At 39.9% G+C, this 20,073-nt stretch overlaps 1 protein-coding gene across 1 annotated transcript in view; it reads left to right on the top strand.

The window, feature by feature from the left end:
• The window catches only part of DYNC1H1 (dynein cytoplasmic 1 heavy chain 1), a 44,998-nt gene that overhangs the window by 7,742 nt on the left and 17,183 nt on the right, over nt 1-20,073 (top strand). Inside the window, exons 9-48 of the mRNA XM_051769629.1 lie at nt 222-401; nt 688-837; nt 1,130-1,276; nt 1,423-1,563; nt 1,697-1,873; nt 1,986-2,096; nt 2,179-2,298; nt 2,488-2,727; nt 3,247-3,402; nt 3,763-3,876; nt 4,476-4,586; nt 4,666-4,875; nt 5,248-5,394; nt 5,618-5,784; nt 6,490-6,663; nt 7,337-7,502; nt 7,583-7,771; nt 7,856-8,044; nt 8,716-8,998; nt 9,802-9,902; nt 11,370-11,529; nt 11,813-12,056; nt 12,239-12,422; nt 12,865-13,077; nt 13,249-13,487; nt 13,598-13,754; nt 14,160-14,387; nt 14,622-14,852; nt 14,964-15,104; nt 15,365-15,598; nt 16,163-16,369; nt 16,466-16,587; nt 16,950-17,115; nt 17,355-17,518; nt 17,745-17,874; nt 18,648-18,781; nt 19,025-19,139; nt 19,263-19,424; nt 19,501-19,715; nt 19,802-20,006. Of these exons, the coding sequence (XP_051625589.1) occupies nt 222-401; nt 688-837; nt 1,130-1,276; nt 1,423-1,563; nt 1,697-1,873; nt 1,986-2,096; nt 2,179-2,298; nt 2,488-2,727; nt 3,247-3,402; nt 3,763-3,876; nt 4,476-4,586; nt 4,666-4,875; nt 5,248-5,394; nt 5,618-5,784; nt 6,490-6,663; nt 7,337-7,502; nt 7,583-7,771; nt 7,856-8,044; nt 8,716-8,998; nt 9,802-9,902; nt 11,370-11,529; nt 11,813-12,056; nt 12,239-12,422; nt 12,865-13,077; nt 13,249-13,487; nt 13,598-13,754; nt 14,160-14,387; nt 14,622-14,852; nt 14,964-15,104; nt 15,365-15,598; nt 16,163-16,369; nt 16,466-16,587; nt 16,950-17,115; nt 17,355-17,518; nt 17,745-17,874; nt 18,648-18,781; nt 19,025-19,139; nt 19,263-19,424; nt 19,501-19,715; nt 19,802-20,006 (6,924 nt within the window). The remainder of the gene's footprint in view (nt 1-221; nt 402-687; nt 838-1,129; nt 1,277-1,422; nt 1,564-1,696; nt 1,874-1,985; nt 2,097-2,178; nt 2,299-2,487; nt 2,728-3,246; nt 3,403-3,762; nt 3,877-4,475; nt 4,587-4,665; nt 4,876-5,247; nt 5,395-5,617; nt 5,785-6,489; nt 6,664-7,336; nt 7,503-7,582; nt 7,772-7,855; nt 8,045-8,715; nt 8,999-9,801; nt 9,903-11,369; nt 11,530-11,812; nt 12,057-12,238; nt 12,423-12,864; nt 13,078-13,248; nt 13,488-13,597; nt 13,755-14,159; nt 14,388-14,621; nt 14,853-14,963; nt 15,105-15,364; nt 15,599-16,162; nt 16,370-16,465; nt 16,588-16,949; nt 17,116-17,354; nt 17,519-17,744; nt 17,875-18,647; nt 18,782-19,024; nt 19,140-19,262; nt 19,425-19,500; nt 19,716-19,801; nt 20,007-20,073) is intronic.

Raw genomic sequence — 20,073 nt, 5'->3', positions numbered from 1 at the left:
TTCAAATTTTGCAAAATTTTTACATTTATACATATACTTCAAGTATAAATTAGTGGTTATCCAAAAGTCAAATTGGATGGCTGAGGACCAGTTCTGTAGCTCTTGGGTTAAGTAGGTGATTGATCAAAATAAAGATAAGTGATTAACCATTACTGCGTAATTATTGTTGTCTCAATCTAACCTGTCAAACTAAACATCCCATTTTTCCTAAACCATTTTAGGTGGATGATCTGCTCATTATTGAAGAGAAAATAGACCTGGAAGTGAGATCATTGGAAACATGCATGTATGATCACAAGACTTTCTCCGAAATCTTGAACAGAGTTCAGAAAGCTGTGGATGACTTAAATCTTCATTCATATTCAAATTTGCCAATTTGGGTCAATAAGCTGGATATGGAGGTAGGTTTGAGATCAAGGAGTAGTATGTGTTTAGAGGAGAGATTCTTCCTAATATCTAATCTAAACCTACTCTTTCAATTTAATGCCATTACCCCCTGTCTTATTGTTACAAGCCCTTGTACAAAGTCCCTCTGCAGCTGTCTGTAGCCCCCTCAGGTTTTGGAATGACTTAGTAAAGGAGCAGTTGGTTCTTTAAGGTACCATAGGTGTCAGAATATATTGGTAACAGAGATCTTCATGCACTGAATATGCAGATTTTTCCTCCAATGTGTCTTATTTTCTTTAGATTGAAAGAATTCTGGGTGTTCGTTTGCAAGCTGGACTGAGGGCCTGGACCCAAGTTCTTCTTGGTCAAGCAGATGACAAAGCAGAAGTTGACATGGATACAGACGCTCCTCAAGTGAGCCATAAGCCTGGTGGTGAACCCAAGATCAAAGTAAGCTTTCTTGTGTTGTGCTTTTTTGTGGTTCGGTTTTGGGGTTTTTTTTAGGTTAGGTTTTTTGTTTGTTTGGGGTTTTTTTCTTATTGTCAGTTGTTAATTGCAGGAATTATTTCTAGGACTTATATGAGAGATATATATTTCTTCTGCATCTGTTTTTGGAGGAATATTTGCCTCCTTCCATTTAAGTGCAAGTCGATTTTTCAGAAGTGCTGCTTGAAGTCCAAAATTCTTGTCTACATGTAGTAGTATCTGCCAGTAAAAATGATTGCTTTTGCTGTTTCTGCAGAACATTGTACATGAACTAAGAATAACCAACCAGGTGATATACTTGAATCCACCAATTGAAGAGTGTAGATACAAACTTTACCAAGAAATGTTTTCTTGGAAGATGGTAATCCTGTCGCTACCAAGAATTCAAAGTCAGAGGTATCAGGTAAGTGTAATGAAGCTGTCTCTAAGTCTGAGCAATTACCTTCACTTTGCAATTAATTGTGCTCGATATGTTAATGTGTTGCTCTAGAACTGCATCTGAGTGCTCTAGAAAGGAATGTATATCACAAGTATAATTATGGTTCTTAGGTCGGAGTGCATTATGAGCTGTCTGAGGAAGAGAAGTTCTATCGTAATGCATTGACAAGGATGCCTGATGGCCCTGCAGCTCTGGAGGAGTCATACTCGGCTGTCATGGGAATTGTGACTGAAGTGGAGCAGTATGTCAAGGTAGGAGGCTGACACCGTGTAATGCTACAGCTAAAATGAACATAGACTTTCAGTTTTGCCTGGGGGTTGGAGGGAAATGCATCTTTTGGAATGTACTGGAAAGATTCTGAACATTGTGAAATACCTGAATTAGGTTTGGCTGCAGTACCAGTGCCTGTGGGATATGCAGGCTGAAAACATATACAACCGTCTCGGAGAAGACCTGAATAAGTGGCAAGCCCTTCTGGTTCAGATAAGAAAGGCAAGAGGAACATTTGACAATGCAGAAACCAGAAAGGAATTTGGACCTGTTGTCATAGACTATGGCAAGGTAAGAAATTGTAATTATTGTTTATGATAGATGCATTAAATTTCAGAATGGGCATATGACAAAAAATAGCAAGGCTGACAAATTACTGTTACGTAACATTATTTACTTGTAGGTACAATCAAAGGTGAACTTGAAGTACGACTCCTGGCACAAGGAAGTGCTCAGCAAATTTGGCCAGATGCTTGGTCAGAATATGACAGAGTTCCATTCACAAATTTCTAAGGTAAGATAAGTCCTTATTCTAGTTTTTCACTTTCAGATCAACTGTTCTAGAATGCTAAAACACTGATTTGTGCCCTTAACAGTCCCGTCAAGAGCTGGAGCAGCATTCTGTGGACACTGCTAGCACTTCAGATGCAGTGACATTCATCACATACGTGCAGTCCTTGAAACGTAAAATCAAACAGTTTGAAAAGCAAGTTGAGGTATGCTGTTCTGCTTATGATTCCTACTTGTAGAAATGTCAGGCTTATCTCTTAAGATGCAGCTTTATGATATTCAAGTTCTCTTAAAAGCAGACTTGAATTTGATAATCTCTGTAGTGAGCATTTGTATTTAGCCTTGTGTTTAAAGTTAGTTTTGTCATTTTAACTTACAACCACTGTCTCTTGTAGCTTTATCGCAATGGTCAGCGCTTGCTGGAGAAACAAAGGTTCCAGTTTCCTTCCTCTTGGCTGTACATTGACAACATTGAAGGAGAATGGGGTGCCTTTAATGACATTATGCGCAGAAAGGATTCTGCCATTCAACAACAAGTAGCAAATTTGCAGATGAAAATAGTTCAGGAGGATCGTGCAGTGGAGAGCCGAACAACTGACTTGCTGACAGACTGGGAGAAAACAAAGCCCGTAACAGTAAGTAGTGATGAATAATATTCAGTAAATGAGGCAGATTTTCTGCATTCACTAAGAAGTACGGAGTTTATTTTTATGCTCTTTTTTTGCAGTTTTTCATTTTAGATGATGGTAGAAGTGTTTTTGAGGGTTTTATAATAACTTGTCGGTGTGTTGATTTTTGGGGTTGGTTGCAGAGGGAAATTTACCCTTAAAGCATAGGCCTCTGTTAAGTGCAGAAAGAAAGATAACTTCAGTGACTATCAGAGCTTTGTCTGAAACAAGGGATATGTCAGAGCTATGCATGTAGGAGGATTCAGAAGCAAGCTACTGCTTGCTTTCTTTTTTTTTTCCCTAAAGTGCTTTTTAGTAAAGCAAAAAACTGCATGTAAAATTGGAATGAGACTTACTCTGGACTAGTATGTTGCCTTATTGTCAGAAAACTGGAGAAATAATGAGACAAACCAACATTTAATATTTTAACTTGCATTCAGCTTGATTGTAGGATTATTGGATTAATGTATCCCATGCAAACTTTAGGGAAATCTGCGTCCAGAAGAGGCTCTTCAAGCTCTTACCATTTACGAAGGAAAATTCGGCAGGCTGAAGGATGATCGTGAGAAGTGTGCGAAGGCCAAGGAGGCTCTGGAACTGACAGATACAGGACTGCTCAGTGGCAGTGAAGAGCGTGTCCAGGTACAACCTGCTCACATAACTTCTTGTCAGTTGTGGATAAAAATGTTTCAGTTCCATCATCCTCTCCCTTAAAAGAGGGACTTGTAACCTGTGCTGCATAGGTATCAGGACACCATCTCCACACTGGTTCAATTCTAGCCTTTAAGAGATTGTGATCTCTTCTATGTCTGTCTTATTCTTTTGAAACAATTATGAGATGCAAAAATCTCATCTTGGTCACTTGCTATTGCAGTTCTGTTGAACTGACGAGCTGTCTGAAGGTTTTTGACATATTAAAAGTATTCTGTTTAACTCCCCCATGCTAATAACATTGAAGAAATTAGGAATAACTGCTGATTTTTGATTTATTCTTTACTACAGGTAGCCCTTGAAGAGTTGCAGGATCTCAAAGGTGTCTGGTCTGAACTGTCAAAGGTTTGGGAACAGATTGATCAAATGAAAGAACAACCCTGGGTTTCAGTACAGCCTCGCAAGGTACTTCACTTCTATTTACATAGACAGTATAACTGCCACAAGTGTATGCAAATTAGGAATTAGACCTCTCGAGATAGACATACTCAATTGTCACATTTTCGGTGTTCAGGTACCTTTTTCAGTATCTTGTGAGCATGTTTCTTCTTTATGCTAAGCTGAAAAATATTCACTGGATTTTCACATCTGATATTACAGAAGATTTATGGTTCCAGTAGTTTTGAGATTGAGATTGGACTGCACATACAGAGGAAAAACTGTGCTGTTTTTAAATATACTGTTGGACCTCATTAGAGAAACTTCATTATATGGTTGGGTGAACAGCATTGGTTTTAATTCAATGCTCAGGGGGTAAAGAGCAGTTGGATCACTAAACCATAAGCTGCCTGTGACAAGACTGTCATAAATCTTAATCCAAAAAAATTACATTCCCGTAATGTGAGTAACCACATCTTAGGCAAATGTGTATAACACTTAAAAGATCCATACTGTTGACAATATCTCATTAGCAATAGTTATCTGTAAAAAGTACATAAACTACTTGTACAGTTTTGTGCACAGCACTTGTAGAGAAGATTTCATTGCTTTTATGTTGTTGACAGCTTCGACAAAACTTAGATGGTCTGCTGAACCAACTGAAGAACTTCCCCGCCCGCTTGCGACAGTATGCCTCCTATGAATATGTTCAGAGACTTCTGAAGGGCTACATGAAGGTGAGTTTGTACTCATTTCTAAAATACATGTGTTCTGTACTCAAGTTCAAAGATGTAATTCGCTTTCTTGTCTCCTTAGATAAACATGTTAGTTATCGAACTGAAATCCGAGGCACTTAAGGACCGTCACTGGAAACAGCTGATGAAAAGGCTTCACGTTAACTGGGTTGTCTCCGAATTGACCCTGGGTCAGATCTGGGACGTGGATTTACAGAGAAATGAAGCAATTGTCAAAGATGTCCTGCTTGTGGCTCAGGGAGAGATGGCTTTGGAAGAGTTCTTGAAACAGGCTAGTATCAGCTCTTGTATGTGTTCATGCAATAGCAAACCGAAGAGTTGCTGTTGGGTGGATGACATTTGTGTAGTAAACTTGTCACTCTAAGCTGTCAATACAGGTGCCAAGACTCTATGGAACTGGGGAACAGTTTAAAGCTGATGAAACCTGTATTATTTGGGGAAAGCAGTTCTTGATAGTGACTGCAAAGACCCCACCTTGTTCAAGTTTTACCTAACTGCATCATATTCTCAGTACTCTAAAAGCTTGAGCATAAATCCAGAATCCTTGGGTAAAAAAAGTAAAATGTGATTAACACATTTCTACTTTGTAACTATGTTGAAGCAGAAATGATTGATGTCATATCTTAAACATCCTTTTCTTCAGATAAGAGAAGTGTGGAACACTTACGAACTGGACTTGGTCAATTACCAGAACAAGTGTCGTTTGATTCGTGGATGGGATGACCTTTTCAACAAAGTAAAGGAGCACATTAACAGCGTGTCTGCCATGAAGCTGTCACCATACTACAAGGTAAAATGGAGAACAAAGCTAAAGAATCTTCCTTTAATTCTGCCTTCCCCTCTTGTTTAGTTCATGTATTTGTCAGCAGGGACTATATTCACCATGTAAGTTGACAGTTAATTCCATTTGCATACTTTGTAACCCTCAAACAACTGTTTCCATTAATAATTATTAGCAATCACAAAGGCATGATAATATTAAAATGAATATTAATGCAGTATTTAAACTTCAGGTGTTTGAGGAAGATGCCCTTAGCTGGGAAGATAAGCTGAACCGTATCATGGCACTCTTTGATGTCTGGATAGATGTCCAAAGGCGATGGGTGTACCTGGAGGGTATCTTTACTGGCAGTGCAGACATCAAGCACTTGCTGCCTGTGGAGACCCAGCGGTTCCAGAGGTAACTTTTCAATGGCTTTGTTCTTTTCTTGCCTCCTTTGGGGCACCATATGGCCAGGCCTGAAACTTCATGACTCAGTGTAATGCTCTCTAAGTTAAAATACTGACTGTATTCTTACCTGGTCCAGCTGGATTATAGCCCTGCTGTAGATGTAAGTTCATCAAGCAAAGAGGTGCAACTATGACAGAAAAACCTTTATAGTAAACAGGCTGATGTACAGTTTCTAGAAGATGGGAGTTTTAGATGATTGGGATTCAGGTGATTTTTCTTGATAGTTCCTGCTAGCTACTTCAAGGATTTTTCTGGCATTGTGGCTGCAAGAAGGCTTATTTCTGTTGCTGCAGCCTTTAGTCTCGCCCTTGAAACATTATTTACTTCCTCTGCTTTACCTTGCTCTGATTATACTTATTCATTCCACACACTTCCAGTCGGATCAAAGAATCAGATTTATGCATCTCTTCAGGAAATGAAGAAAAGTAGATCTTCTGCAGTGGAATTAGTAGATTGAACATTGCAAAGAAGTTAGATTTTGTTGTTGTGGACTTGATGTAGATAAAGAGCTATTTTGGGAATTTAGCCTGGTGTTACCTAGAATAACTGCAACAGTTAGAGACAGAGTGGTCATTTAGAGACAAGTAACTTTAGTGTCCCGCAGGCCTGTGTTTGTTGAGTTTGCACCAACGTACTGTGTTATTTTACTTGCAGCATCAGCACTGAATTTTTGGCACTCATGAAAAAGGTGTCCAAATCTCCACTTGTGATGGATGTTCTTAACATTCAAGGTGTGCAAAGATCATTAGAAAGACTGGCAGACTTGCTTGGCAAGATACAGAAGGCACTGGGAGAATACCTGGAAAGGGAGAGGTCCTCTTTCCCTCGGTAAGAAGTTGACTCTGGTTGTCTCTTGAAGTAAAATAATGTGATGTTTCTGTGCAGGAATTGGTGTACTGCTCTGTAAAGCTTCTGCCAATTTTTGTATATTGCATATCTATGGTGTTACGACCATTTAAATCTGTGTTGTATATACAGAATTCAGTTATAGCCACTTCTAAGGAAGTGGGACTGAAACTTCCCTTACTTGCTCATCTGTAGCTGGTTGCAGAAATCACATGCTGTTTAAGGAACCATTGCAGCTGATTTCTGTAAACTTAAAGGTTCTTCTGCCATTTGATTGAAGGACAGGTTTTGACTTGGACTAGTCCTCAACTGGTTTGTCGCTTAACATGAGAGAGTAAGGCTGGGGGAGGTACTGAGTCTCTGCCTCACAGACTTAATTCAATTCCAGGCTCTGCTGTGGGTATTTCAGGGTAAAGAAAATGATCCACAATGTGGAGCATGTATACACCTGTGTATGGTACAGACCACATGAACTGAGACTTAATGGTAGCACTGAGTTATAACTTTTAGCAAATTTATGGTTCGTGCACTCTTGCAGTGTTAGGGAAATGGTTGCTAATTACTCCTGTATAGTGGCCATCTATGGAGCATAAATCATAAATTAAAAGCGATGGTTGGGAGTTCTGATATAGATCTTATTTTCTGTGATTATTAGGTTTTATTTTGTTGGTGATGAAGACTTGCTTGAAATCATTGGAAACAGCAAAAATGTTGCTAAGCTGCAGAAGCACTTCAAGAAAATGTTTGCAGGAGTCGCTAGCATTATTCTGAATGAAGATAATTCTGTGGTTCTTGGGATATCCTCACGTGAAGGAGAGGAGGTATAGCTGCAGTGTTTCTTTTTAAATAAACTTCTGAAAATAAGTGAATGTGGGCTTACTTAAATCTTTAATTCTTGCAGGTGCTGTTCAAAACACCCGTCTCTATCACAGAACATCCCAAGATCAATGAGTGGCTTACTCTTGTTGAAAAAGAAATGAGAGTGACCCTTGCTAAATTGCTTGCAGAATCTGTAACTGAAGTAGAAATCTTTGGAAAAGCAACTTCAATTGATCCAGCAGTCTACATCTCTTGGATTGACAAATACCAGGTATTAATTGTGGAACACCTAAGTATACTGCAGCTTGGTTACTTCAGTGAAGAAAACAATCTGATGAGGATTTTTGTTCCACAGGCTCAGCTTGTTGTCCTGTCAGCCCAGATTGCATGGTCTGAGAACGTGGAGTCAGCCCTCAATGGTGGAGGTGGAGACAACAGTCCTCTCCAGTCTGTGCTGGCCAATGTTGAGGTCACACTCAATGTCCTGGCAGACTCTGTGCTGATGGAGCAGCCGCCTCTTCGCAGAAGGAAACTGGAGCACTTGGTAAGTAAAAACCTCCTTTTCTCTTCTGGGTTTGCAGGTGAGGATTTTTAAAAGTTTAATGAAAATATTGATCAGTCTAAGACAACTTACAGGAAAAGTTTCTTGCTTTTGAAGCAATTGCATCAATGCCTGATCCAGTAGGTGGTGGTGGTTTTTCACAGTTGTGTTTTATAGACTGGCTCACAGAATTGATCTTTAAACCAGCTCTTCCAGATATGTGAGCTACTGATTTCTTCATTTAAATGTGAAATATGTCACTAAGCTGCTTATTATTGTAATCAAAATATTCATTTTTTTGTAGATAAGGACTGGAGGGGAGGGGGAGATTAAAATCATTATGGGTTATTTCTGTAGATTTTTAGAGGGAAATGCCTGATCTGTTTTAGGAGTACCTGTCTTCATAGTTTCTGGCAAGTGAAATACCGAGTTCAGTAGTGTAATGGATTAACAGACTTACTGGACCAGAATGCTTTGCTGAAAGTCCTTAACAACAGCAGGCAGCATTGTTAGTTTTGTCTTTGTGGCAACAGATTTTAAAGCAGAGACTGGTTTTATGTCATGATTTCTAAGTGATGGCAATTAATTGTGCTAATCTGAGAAGCTGTAGGATTCCTGGCTTTGTTAGCAATGGCTTGTGTTGCTGTGGTCTAAGGAGTTACTTCATTCTCCAGATCACCGAGTTGGTGCACCAGAGAGATGTTACAAGGTCACTGATCAAAAGCAAGATTGACAACTCCAAATCCTTTGAGTGGCTCAGCCAAATGCGGTTCTACTTTGACCCAAAGCAGACAGATGTGTTGCAACAGCTCTCAATTCAGATGGCAAATGCCAAATTCAACTATGGCTTTGAGTACCTCGGTGTTCAGGATAAGCTGGTGCAGACTCCTCTTACTGACCGCTGCTACCTGACAATGACACAAGCCCTGGAGGCAAGACTTGGAGGATCACCATTTGGTAAGTTAGTGAGACAAGTATATAAATTCTTACCTTCTCTAATACTTGATTATCTTCTCTAATATGTATGTGAATGAGTGGTTTAGGTCACTTAAAGAATCATCAGCAGGGTTTCAGCAAAGGCAAGTTTAATATAAATTTGTGAAAGCACAACGAATTTGATGGTAAGGTTCACTCTATTACTTACTGTATAGGTAGAACTCATAAAGAAAAATTGAATTAAAAGCAATTATGCACAGACCAGGGACACAGGATAAGTAGGGATAACAGTAAGGTATGCAAAGGGGTACGGGCCACAGTCTCAGTTGGTAGTTACTGGAATTTTGTTTGAAAAGTCCAATAACGAAAATTTTATTCCACTTGGTCTGTTGTTCAGATAGAAAAATAAAGTCTCAAAGCTCTTTGTTGGAAAACAGGAGCTCATTAGACAACAGAAGTTCTGGGAGCAGACGGGGTTTTTCTGGTAAGCTCAAGGGGAGCTATCTGCCCAGGTGCCATTAATCAAGGCCGAGGCCTAACGAGCATTCCTCAGTCCATAATGTGGCCCGAGATGAGGTGGAGAGGGTGAACTGGGGGAACAATATGCACTACCACAATATAGCATTAATGTAAACATGCAGAGCACTTATGACTAAGATATTGAATAATAAAACAGTCTTGGGGGAAGTGGAAGCAGTTTTAAGGTTTCGTTTGGACCCTCTTGACAAGCACCATCAGAACCCTCACACGGGCAGATTGCTCAAGTTGGCAGTGGTACCTCAGATGATACACACTAAAACATGTCTGTCCCATTTCAAAAATAGGTCCTGCTGGTACTGGTAAAACAGAATCTGTGAAGGCTCTTGGACATCAACTGGGCCGCTTCGTGTTGGTTTTCAACTGCGATGAAACATTTGACTTCCAGGTAAGCTGTTGGATAAAAAAGTGTAGTCTTTGCCAACAAGCAGTAGGAATCTCTTAAGAACTCTGAAGCAGCCAGCAGGGTTTATTTTCAAGATGATTGCCTATCAGACTTAACTGAGCTGGTATCTGTGGGTCATAGAAAACCTCTGTAACAAAAAATGCCTAAAGCAAAAGTGGGACAGACTATTGCTAGGGGAGAGGTTCTGGTTTTTTTGAACAGGTAGTTCTTTAACAGCACATGGAGGGAAAGGAAGAGAGAAGTACAGGGCAGGGACTTAAGACTGGCTTTAGGAAAGTACCTTCAGTTGTTTAGTTTGTATTGATAGTACTGGTTTAGTGGGGAACAGATGAGAGTGTTAAACTGCTGAAGTAGCTGTACTATTGCTAAATTATCCTTTGCAACACAGCTGTGGTGCTTACCTCAGCATGTGAAAAATTCTTCAAAACAAAATTTATCCAGATATTTGAATGTTAATGACATCTTCAAATTGAGATGAAATGCCTTTGTGAACTGCAAATGTCTCACAATAAAAACCTTGGTTAGGTGTATATATAAAAACCAATATAAATTGTAGACAAGGAATTGCTGTAGTTTATGAACTGTGCCAGCTTGCCATGTGTGGGTTTTTTTGTGTAAAGGTGTATTTTTACCAGACCAGGGTTCCATTTAGCCAGCATTTGGCATCACAGGTAGTGGGTGATACTCCTTCCTTGCCCCCAGTCCTCTTCCTCCCTCTGACAGTTATGAGGATCAGGAGGTCCCAGCTGAAACGTGTTAGGTTCGCTGGAGTATAAACAGAATTTCTCCACGTACCATTTATCCCCTTAATTCCACTTGCACACTTCCATAACATTCTCTACCAAATTGTTCTACTGCATCACCATGCATTTTATGAAAGAGCACCTTCTTTTTGTCTGTTTTTAGTGATTCCTTAGTTCTTGTAGTGGAAAAGACAATGAATAATTGATTCCTATTCATCCTAAACCAGTAACTTCTAGACCTCCATCATACTCTCTCATGTTGCTTTTTACAGAATCCTACTTTAAAGGTTGTTCTTTATGTGGAACTGGCCTTTCAATAAATGTATTGTAATTCTAGTATCCTTGTGATAAGGAACTGGAACTGCACCCAATAATAATGGTATCAGCAAAGAAAACATTATACAGTGGAATTATTTTGCCTGTTTTTGAACACACTGCAGTACAGTATGTAGGATATGATAGGAGAATGATCATATTCTATGGTTCCATGAAGCAGTGAACACCTGAAAGTCAATTGAAACCCTTTAATAACTCTTACAATGCTATAGACATAGTAACCTACATATAAATGCAGCTCCTTCCTGCCTTTGTATAGGGGCAGAAATATCCTTCCTCCATTGTATAAAGTGCTCTTCTCTGCTCCCCTTTGCCTGTGCACACACAAGAAGGATCATGCAATTGAGTGGATTTTCCCCTCTCTGTGCAGGCAATGGGACGTATCTTTGTGGGACTTTGCCAAGTGGGCGCGTGGGGCTGCTTTGATGAGTTCAACAGACTGGAGGAGCGAATGCTCTCCGCAGTCTCACAGCAAGTTCAGTGCATCCAGGAAGCCTTGCGAGAGCATTCCAACCCCAACTATGACAAGAGTATGTAATTCTTTATTCCTAATAGTCTCTAACATCCTTCATGCTATTTTGTTGCTCAGTTACATTTTTTGCAACTAATGCAAAAAATGATGAAGCCACTTTCTGTCAAAACTTAAATACTTGAAGTAACTTTCAGCTGGTAGAAATTTATATTATTTGAGTTGCAGTACTAGAGAACCTGCTGTCTGTTACTGTAGGAAACTAAAATAGAATAAGGTATGACTTCTGTTCTCGAGGTCATTGATCACTGACTCAGGTGTAACTAAATGCACTCTCTTTTCAGCTGCAACACCAATTACCTGTGAGCTGCTGAACAAACAAGTCAAAGTGAGCCCTGACATGGCTATCTTCATCACCATGAATCCTGGCTATGCAGGCAGATCTAATCTGCCTGACAATTTGAAGAAGTTGTTCCGTAGCTTGGCAATGACAAAACCAGACCGTCAGTTGATTGCCCAGGTCATGTTGTACTCCCAAGGCTTCCGTACAGCTGAAGTGCTTGCCAATAAGATAGTACCATTCTTCAAGTGAGTAACAAGTTTGGCTCCAGTCAATAACAATAGAACTTATTTGTTCAAAGCTATAATATTCTTTGCAACTCACTAAGCACATTGTACAGCAATCATTTCAAGTAAACAATGACATTTACTGAGTGTTGTGTTGGTTCCTATTGGCAATCAAATTGTATTTTGTCTCTCTTACTTCTTAGGCTTTGTGATGAACAGCTGTCCTCCCAAAGTCACTATGACTTTGGCTTGAGAGCACTGAAGAGTGTGCTGGTTAGTGCAGGTAACGTGAAGAGGGAGAGGATTCAGAAGATAAAGCGGGAGAAGGAAGAGCGTGGTGAAGTTGTGGATGAGGGAGAAATCGCTGAGAACTTACCAGAGCAAGAGGTAATGTGTGTGCAAAATCTTTGCTTCTGTGATAGAGGATGCACACTAAACAAAAGTAACCCTACAGTGTTAGTTACTAAAGGTGGTGATTTGATAGCTTAGAAGCACCAAGGTAAACATATCTTAGGAGTCTCTGAATCAGAATGAAAAACTTGTTCATATGAGGTGGTGCATCCCTAACACTTATTGGGGCTCAGTTCCTCAGCAGTTAATAACAATAGCATAGTAAAGAGACATGAGAAACGAGTATAAACTGAAAATCAATAGGAAATCATTGTGTAGTTCCAAAGTTGGAACCCCATCAAATGGTTGTTTTTGCTAAGACTGCCCTGGTCTGGTGCTTTATCAGTAAAGTATTTAGTGAAGTATTCCTTGTCAAACACATCTGGTAAAGTGAACTTAATAAAAAAATCTTAAATGAAATGTGACTCGCTCTCTGCAGATCCTGATCCAAAGTGTATGTGAAACTATGGTACCAAAACTGGTTGCAGAAGACATTCCATTGCTGTTCAGTCTCCTTTCTGATGTATTCCCTGGAGTACAGTATCATCGTGGAGAGATGACAGCCTTGCGAGAGGAGCTTAAGAAAGTGTGTCAGGAAATGTACCTTACCTATGGTGATGGAGAAGAAGTTGGTGGCATGTGGGTTGAAAAGGTAAAATCTAAAACTCAAATATGGAATTGAAATTTATGTTTAAGACTAAGCTTTTTTTTTAATTAGGAAAGGTGGAAAACGTTCTACTTCTCTTAAGCCAGCAATACACAGAAGGCTTATATTGGCTACTGAAGTTAAGACTTCATTGGTACCTCATTTTTTCTGTCACAGGTTCTTCAGCTGTATCAGATTACACAGATAAATCATGGGTTGATGATGGTTGGTCCCTCTGGAAGTGGAAAGAGCATGGCTTGGAGAGTACTTCTGAAGGCCCTTGAACGGCTGGAGGGTGTGGAAGGTGTTGCTCACATTATAGATCCAAAAGCAATCAGCAAAGATCACCTCTATGGTACTTTGGATCCAAACACCAGAGAATGGACAGATGGCTTGTTTACACATGTCCTGAGAAAGTGAGTCTGTAATAGCATAAATGCAAACTAGCCAGTACATTTGTGCCAAGGATAATTTGGCCTTACTGAGTCGTAGTTCTCTACTGCAATAAATATTTCCTTTAATACAGGATCATAGACAATGTGAGAGGTGAACTACAAAAACGTCAGTGGATCATCTTCGATGGTGATGTAGACCCTGAGTGGGTTGAAAACTTGAACTCTGTTTTGGATGACAACAAACTTCTGACTCTGCCAAACGGCGAACGTCTCAGCCTCCCACCAAATGTAATGTAACTTTGTTTACACCATGTTTATGTGCTGGCCACATGCTTGTTGCTTTAGTTTCTTGTGTAGTAGTGCTGTCCCTCTTTCTCATCACAAACAGAGTAATACTGAGCTCGGGTTGTGTTTTGCTGGAGTTAGGAGTTTTTTTGGAAACAAGCATTTCACTTTATGCTTACTCTGACCCTGTAAGACAAACTTTGTGGGTTATATAAATCTGTGGTAACACTCATTAATGATGAACTTAGCATAGCGTAATAGAACGCTGCTGTTGATTATTCAGAGTCTAAATGCAAATCAGCTTATTTTGAAAGATCTCTGTTTTTTGAGGGAGAGGGTTTTTGGTTTGTTCAGCTGTTGGTTGGTTAATTTTACTTCAAACCCTTGTTTTAAATTACTGTTTTTCAGGTGCGTATCATGTTTGAGGTACAGGATCTGAAATATGCCACTTTGGCTACCGTGTCAAGGTGTGGTATGGTCTGGTTCAGTGAGGATGTTCTCAGTACAGACATGATATTCAACAACTTCCTGGCCAGACTAAGAAGCATTCCTCTAGATGAAGGTGAGGAGGAAGCGCAGCGAAGGCGAAAGGGCAAAGAAGATGAAGGAGAAGAAGCAGCATCCCCAATGTTGCAGGTATAACTTAGGTTACATTTGGGATACAGTAGTAAAAACATTTGTATTACAGGTAGTACAGTGTACTTAGAATTTGGGACAACCTATCACAGAAAAGCTGATTTCCTCCTCATTTTTTTTTTTTAAAGAATATTAAAATATGAAGCACTTCAAACCTTAAACAAAATCATTTCCTGCTGCTTGGTAATCAAATGAGAAGCAAATTCCTTGAGCAGTGTTTGTCTCCCCCAACAGATTCAGAGAGATGCTGCAACAATAATGCAGCCGTATTTCACATCTAACGGCCTGGTAACCAAAGCACTGGAACACGCTTTCAAGTTGGAGCACATCATGGATCTCACCCGCCTGCGCTGTCTGGGGTCCCTGTTCTCCATGTTGCACCAAGCGTGCCGCAACGTCGCCCAGTACAACGCCAACCACCCGGACTTCCCAATGCAGATAGATCAGCTGGAGCGCTACATCCAGGTAAATACAATCTGATGTTCAGTGGCTGCTGTGTTTGGCTAGATTTGAGTTATTCATGAAGTTTTGTTCCATTACTCTGAAACCAATAGTTGCTTTTGCTGCTTCTTATAGAGGTACCTGGTCTATGCGATACTCTGGTCCCTTTCTGGAGACAGCCGTTTGAAAATGAGAGCAGAGCTGGGAGAATACATTAGGAGAATCACCACTGTGCCACTGCCAACTGCACCCAACATACCCATAATTGACTATGAGGTAAGCCTTTCTTGTAGTAGAAGTGTTGCTCTTTCATGTTCTTATAAGCTTCCTTTAGATTTTGGAGATGAAACTGGAAAATAATCCGCTAGACTGTCTTAAACTTTACAGTTTCACAGTTCAGCAAACAAGCTGCTTGTTTAAATAAACACATAAAATTGGATGCCACAGACCATCCTGTCATTTAGAAAAAAGTATTTTGACTAAGGTTGAGCTAGATTCCTACTGTTAATTGTGTAATCACGTTTTTGTGCTCCTAGGTGTCCATTACAGGTGAATGGGTGCCATGGCAGTCCAAGGTTCCTCAGATTGAAGTTGAAACACACAAGGTTGCAGCTCCTGATGTTGTAGTACCAACCCTAGATACAGTTCGCCATGAAGCGTTGCTGTACACTTGGCTGGCAGAACACAAACCTCTGGTGCTCTGTGGCCCACCAGGTTCTGGGAAGACCATGACCCTCTTCAGTGCTCTGAGAGCTCTGCCTGACATGGAGGTACACAAGGGACTGTGTGTGTCTGTGTACACGTGTGTGTGTGAATTACAGGGTAGTAACGAGTCTCTAAGTTCTTAAAGATTAAAGCAGTCTTGGTTCAGCGTGGAAGTTGTTTGCTAGCCAGAATTCAGTGGTAGCTTCACCTCAGTCAGTTATGTGTATGCAATAGCAAAGAATAAAAATTATGTTGAGAATATCAATTTCTCTTAACATAAGAACTGCTTTCTTCCTTTGCCTGTTCAGTAATACAGGAGGATTCCTACATTCAGTACTTAAAAACCTGTGGTAGTGTTTAGGAATAGCTCTCATCCTCCAGTGTATCAAGGTGGAGTAACAGTTACATGAGGCTGTGATGTTCAAAGTCCAGGACTGGACAGGAAGCAATACTGCATAATAAATGGAAAACCTGCAGTGGGAATAAAAATATACAGGCAATAACCTGTAATATTGATGGTATATGTACTTCCATTGTGGAAAGCCAAACTTGTTTTCAGGACTTTTGATATGTTCTCTTTCTGGTCTTAGTGTATTTTAACTATTTTTTTTCACTGTTCTCTTTCTAAGGTGGTTGGACTCAACTTTTCTAGTGCTACCACTCCAGAACTGCTCTTGAAAACTTTTGATCACTACTGTGAGTACAGGCGTACCCCTAATGGAGTGGTGCTGGCTCCTGTGCAGTTAGGAAAGTGGCTGGTGCTGTTCTGTGATGAAATCAATTTGCCAGATATGGATAAATACGGCACACAGAGAGTCATATCCTTCATTAGACAGGTTTGTTTTTCTTTGTAATCAACTGTATCATACCAGTGACGTTTAGAGAACTACAACATTCCACTGATTTGATTTGATTTTTGGGTTTTTTTCCAGATGGTGGAACATGGAGGATTCTATCGTACATCTGACCAGACATGGGTGAAACTGGAGAGAATTCAGTTTGTTGGTGCATGTAATCCACCTACTGATCCTGGAAGAAAGCCCCTCTCACATAGGTAATGTGTCTAGTAAACCCTATATAGCTACAGAATAGGGGTCAGAACTGAAGCATTGACTATGTAATCTGTTCTTAATACACTTGTTTAACAACAGCTGTGCTGAAATTGTGTTCCTTGCTTTTGCACTAGCTGCTAGTTGGTTCTTACCATGACAGCCAAACAGTGGACTCACTGTTAGGCTGTTGAATCACCTGTCTGAACACTGTGGATACTTCAGAATGGAGTCATTAAGGAGCAATCAAACCAACTGCAGTTACTGCTGATGATTTTGAATCAAGCAGTTATTTAATTTTGGCAAAAGATAACGAAGAGAGTACAGATTGTCATTTTCTGTACTGTGTAATATGCTAATTTTTCAGATTTCTGCGACATGTTCCTGTGGTTTACGTGGACTATCCTGGACCAGCTTCACTTACTCAGATTTATGGAACATTCAATCGTGCAATGCTGAGGCTGATCCCATCACTTCGCACATATGCAGAACCTCTCACTGCTGCTATGGTAGAGTTCTACACAATGTCTCAGGTAACTTGTTGAATACAACCCCAAACTCCAATTAGAAGTTTTCCTTTTATGCTGAATCTTTTAACATGCAGTGTTCACCTTTCATATGGACAATATGTGTAAAAGAGCTCAACTAATTACTGGAGTTCTGCCAAAAACGATTGAATTACACTAACAAAGTAATATCTTGCAATGCCTAGGCCTGTAAAGAATACAGTGCAACTTTGAGATAAAGTAACTAATTAAGTTTAAATTTTTAGGAGAGATTCACTCAAGACACACAGCCACACTACATCTACTCACCTCGTGAAATGACTCGATGGGTGAGAGGTATATTTGAAGCATTAAGACCTCTAGAAACCTTACCAGTTGAAGGCCTGATCAGGATTTGGGCCCATGAAGCCTTACGACTCTTCCAAGACAGGTAAAATAAACTGAGATGGGGAGGCAAAACCAAAAAAAGTTGAAAATTAGTTTTCCCCACTCCTTGCCAACTTTCATTAGAAGATGAAAATATTACCCTTCACTCTAGCTTGACTCTCCTGGGAGCAGTATCTGCAAAGTAAAAATATACTTTAATCATAGTGCTGACATGTGATTATATCCTCCCATTATGGAGGATTTGTACTCACTGACTTTTCTTTGTCTAGACTTGTTGAAGATGAGGAGAGGCGCTGGACTGATGAGAACATTGATATGGTTGCCCTGAAACACTTCCCCAACATTGACAAAGAAAAGGCTATGAGCAGACCTATCTTATACAGCAACTGGCTGTCAAAGGCAAGTGAAAATTTTTAAAAATTAAAACCCCCAATTAAAAAAGTTGGATGCAAGTGAGTGGTGCAGCTCTTATAATTAAATCATAATCGGTGACCATAATTTTGTTGAATTGATCTTCAGAAAATTTTTGCTATCATTACCTGAAGTGAACTCTACTACAGATTTAATAGCTGTTGTGCCAGGGATGCTATTCTAAGAACTACCACAGTATGTGAAGGCAGTATTAAATAATATTTCTCAAGAATGGTCTAACAGTACCAGGTAGTTGCTGACAATTATTGCTTATGGAACTTCGTGGATAAAAAAGTGACCTTTAAGCAATACTGATATTACACATTTTATGGTGGACTGTTTCTCTCAATCTGAAGTGTTCCAGCTGGGCAAACTGTATGAATCCTGCTGGGTTGAGGCAAAAGTCCACCTAGCTTGCTACCCATCTCTGACCAATAGTAAGTGACTAGGAAAGGCTGTTTAATATAAATTGGGGAAGTGATGGAAGGGAGTAAGTCTGTAGTGGTACTTCCCAATCTCTTTGGTAACTGGCAGCACAGGTTCAGCCTATGGTAGGTTCAGTAGATACAGTGTTTAAACCCCATGCAGCTACCTGTGGCACTCCAGGCTGTGGACATGTTCCTGTGTGAGTTAAAGGAGTACAGTATTCTTAAGTTTTTGTAGCAGATTGCTGCTAGTTCTGCTTTTTTGTACTCATAAATTTATCCCTAAGCAAATTCCTTTAACCTTAATTTCCATACTGTATTGACTGGTTCTTCTAGGATTATATTCCAGTGGATCAAGAAGAATTAAGAGACTATGTGAAAGCCAGGCTTAAAGTCTTTTATGAAGAAGAACTTGATGTACCACTTGTTCTGTTCAATGAAGTCTTAGATCATGTGTTAAGAATTGATCGGTAAGTTTAGATTTCCATTGCTGCTTATGTAAGTAGTATTTAGAGTTTAAAACAGAGTAGCCTGAGTACAGAGTAAGAATGGAGCATGATCTCAGTGCTGTCTATAGAAAATAAACTGCCAGCCTCCAGATAGCAGGATCCTATTTGGAAAGGTGTGTCAGTTTTGGTACTAAGTTTAGATGTTCTAGAAAAAGCTTTGGTAAGTTGCTAAAACCAATCATACTTGGTTATGTTCTTTTTCAGAATTTTCCGTCAGCCACAGGGCCACTTGCTGCTAATTGGAGTCAGTGGAGCAGGGAAAACAACCCTCTCAAGATTTGTTGCCTGGATGAACGGTTTAAGTGTCTACCAAATTAAGGTTGGTGTTCTAGTTTAACTTTTAAAAACCTGTTAGTCAAAACTCACTCGTAAATACTGACCTCCAAAAAACCCCATTAAAAGCTAAACCAAAATGTTAATGACCAATGCTTAATCTTACCAGGTCCACAGAAAATATACAGGCGAAGATTTTGATGAAGACCTTAGGACAGTATTGAGACGTTCTGGCTGTAAAAATGAAAAAATAGCTTTTATCATGGATGAGTCAAATGTATTGGATTCTGGATTCCTGGAAAGAATGAACACTCTCCTAGCCAACGGAGAGGTAAGAAGATTTTAAGTAAATATTTTAAGCACCTCTCTACAACCACAGACTACAGCAAAACTATCTTTTGAATTAGGTTCCTGGTCTCTTTGAAGGAGATGAATATGCCACCCTCATGACTCAGTGTAAAGAAGGAGCACAGAAAGAAGGTTTAATGTTAGATTCACATGAGGAACTCTACAAATGGTTCACCAGCCAAGTTATTCGCAATCTCCATGTTGTGTTCACTATGAATCCATCTTCTGAGGGCCTGAAGGACAGGGCAGCTACCTCTCCTGCGCTCTTCAACAGGTAATTGCTGCATATTCCAACATGTTATACAAGTACTGCTGAAACAGTACTTTCAGGGAAGTCTTCACAAATGCTTTGTATTTCAGATGCGTCTTGAACTGGTTTGGAGACTGGTCAACTGAGGCACTGTACCAAGTTGGCAAAGAGTTCACAAGCAAAATGGATCTTGAGAAACCAAATTATATTGTGCCTGATTACATGCCAGTTGTGTATGATAAGCTGCCACAGCCACCATCACACAGGGAGGCCATTGTTAACAGTTGTGTGTTTGTTCACCAGACTCTTCATCAGGTATGTTATTATTATACTGCTTAGCTTATCTCTAGGTCACAGCATCATGCATCAGTTTCCTAGAAAG

This window comes from Manacus candei, unplaced genomic scaffold (assembly GCF_025592945.1).
Source record: "Manacus candei isolate 608988 ecotype Guabito, Panama unplaced genomic scaffold, ASM2559294v1 h1tg000109l, whole genome shotgun sequence".
In the NCBI taxonomy this organism is placed as follows: Eukaryota; Metazoa; Chordata; class Aves; order Passeriformes; family Pipridae; genus Manacus; species Manacus candei.
This window is presented reverse-complemented; position numbering and strand designations above follow the sequence as displayed.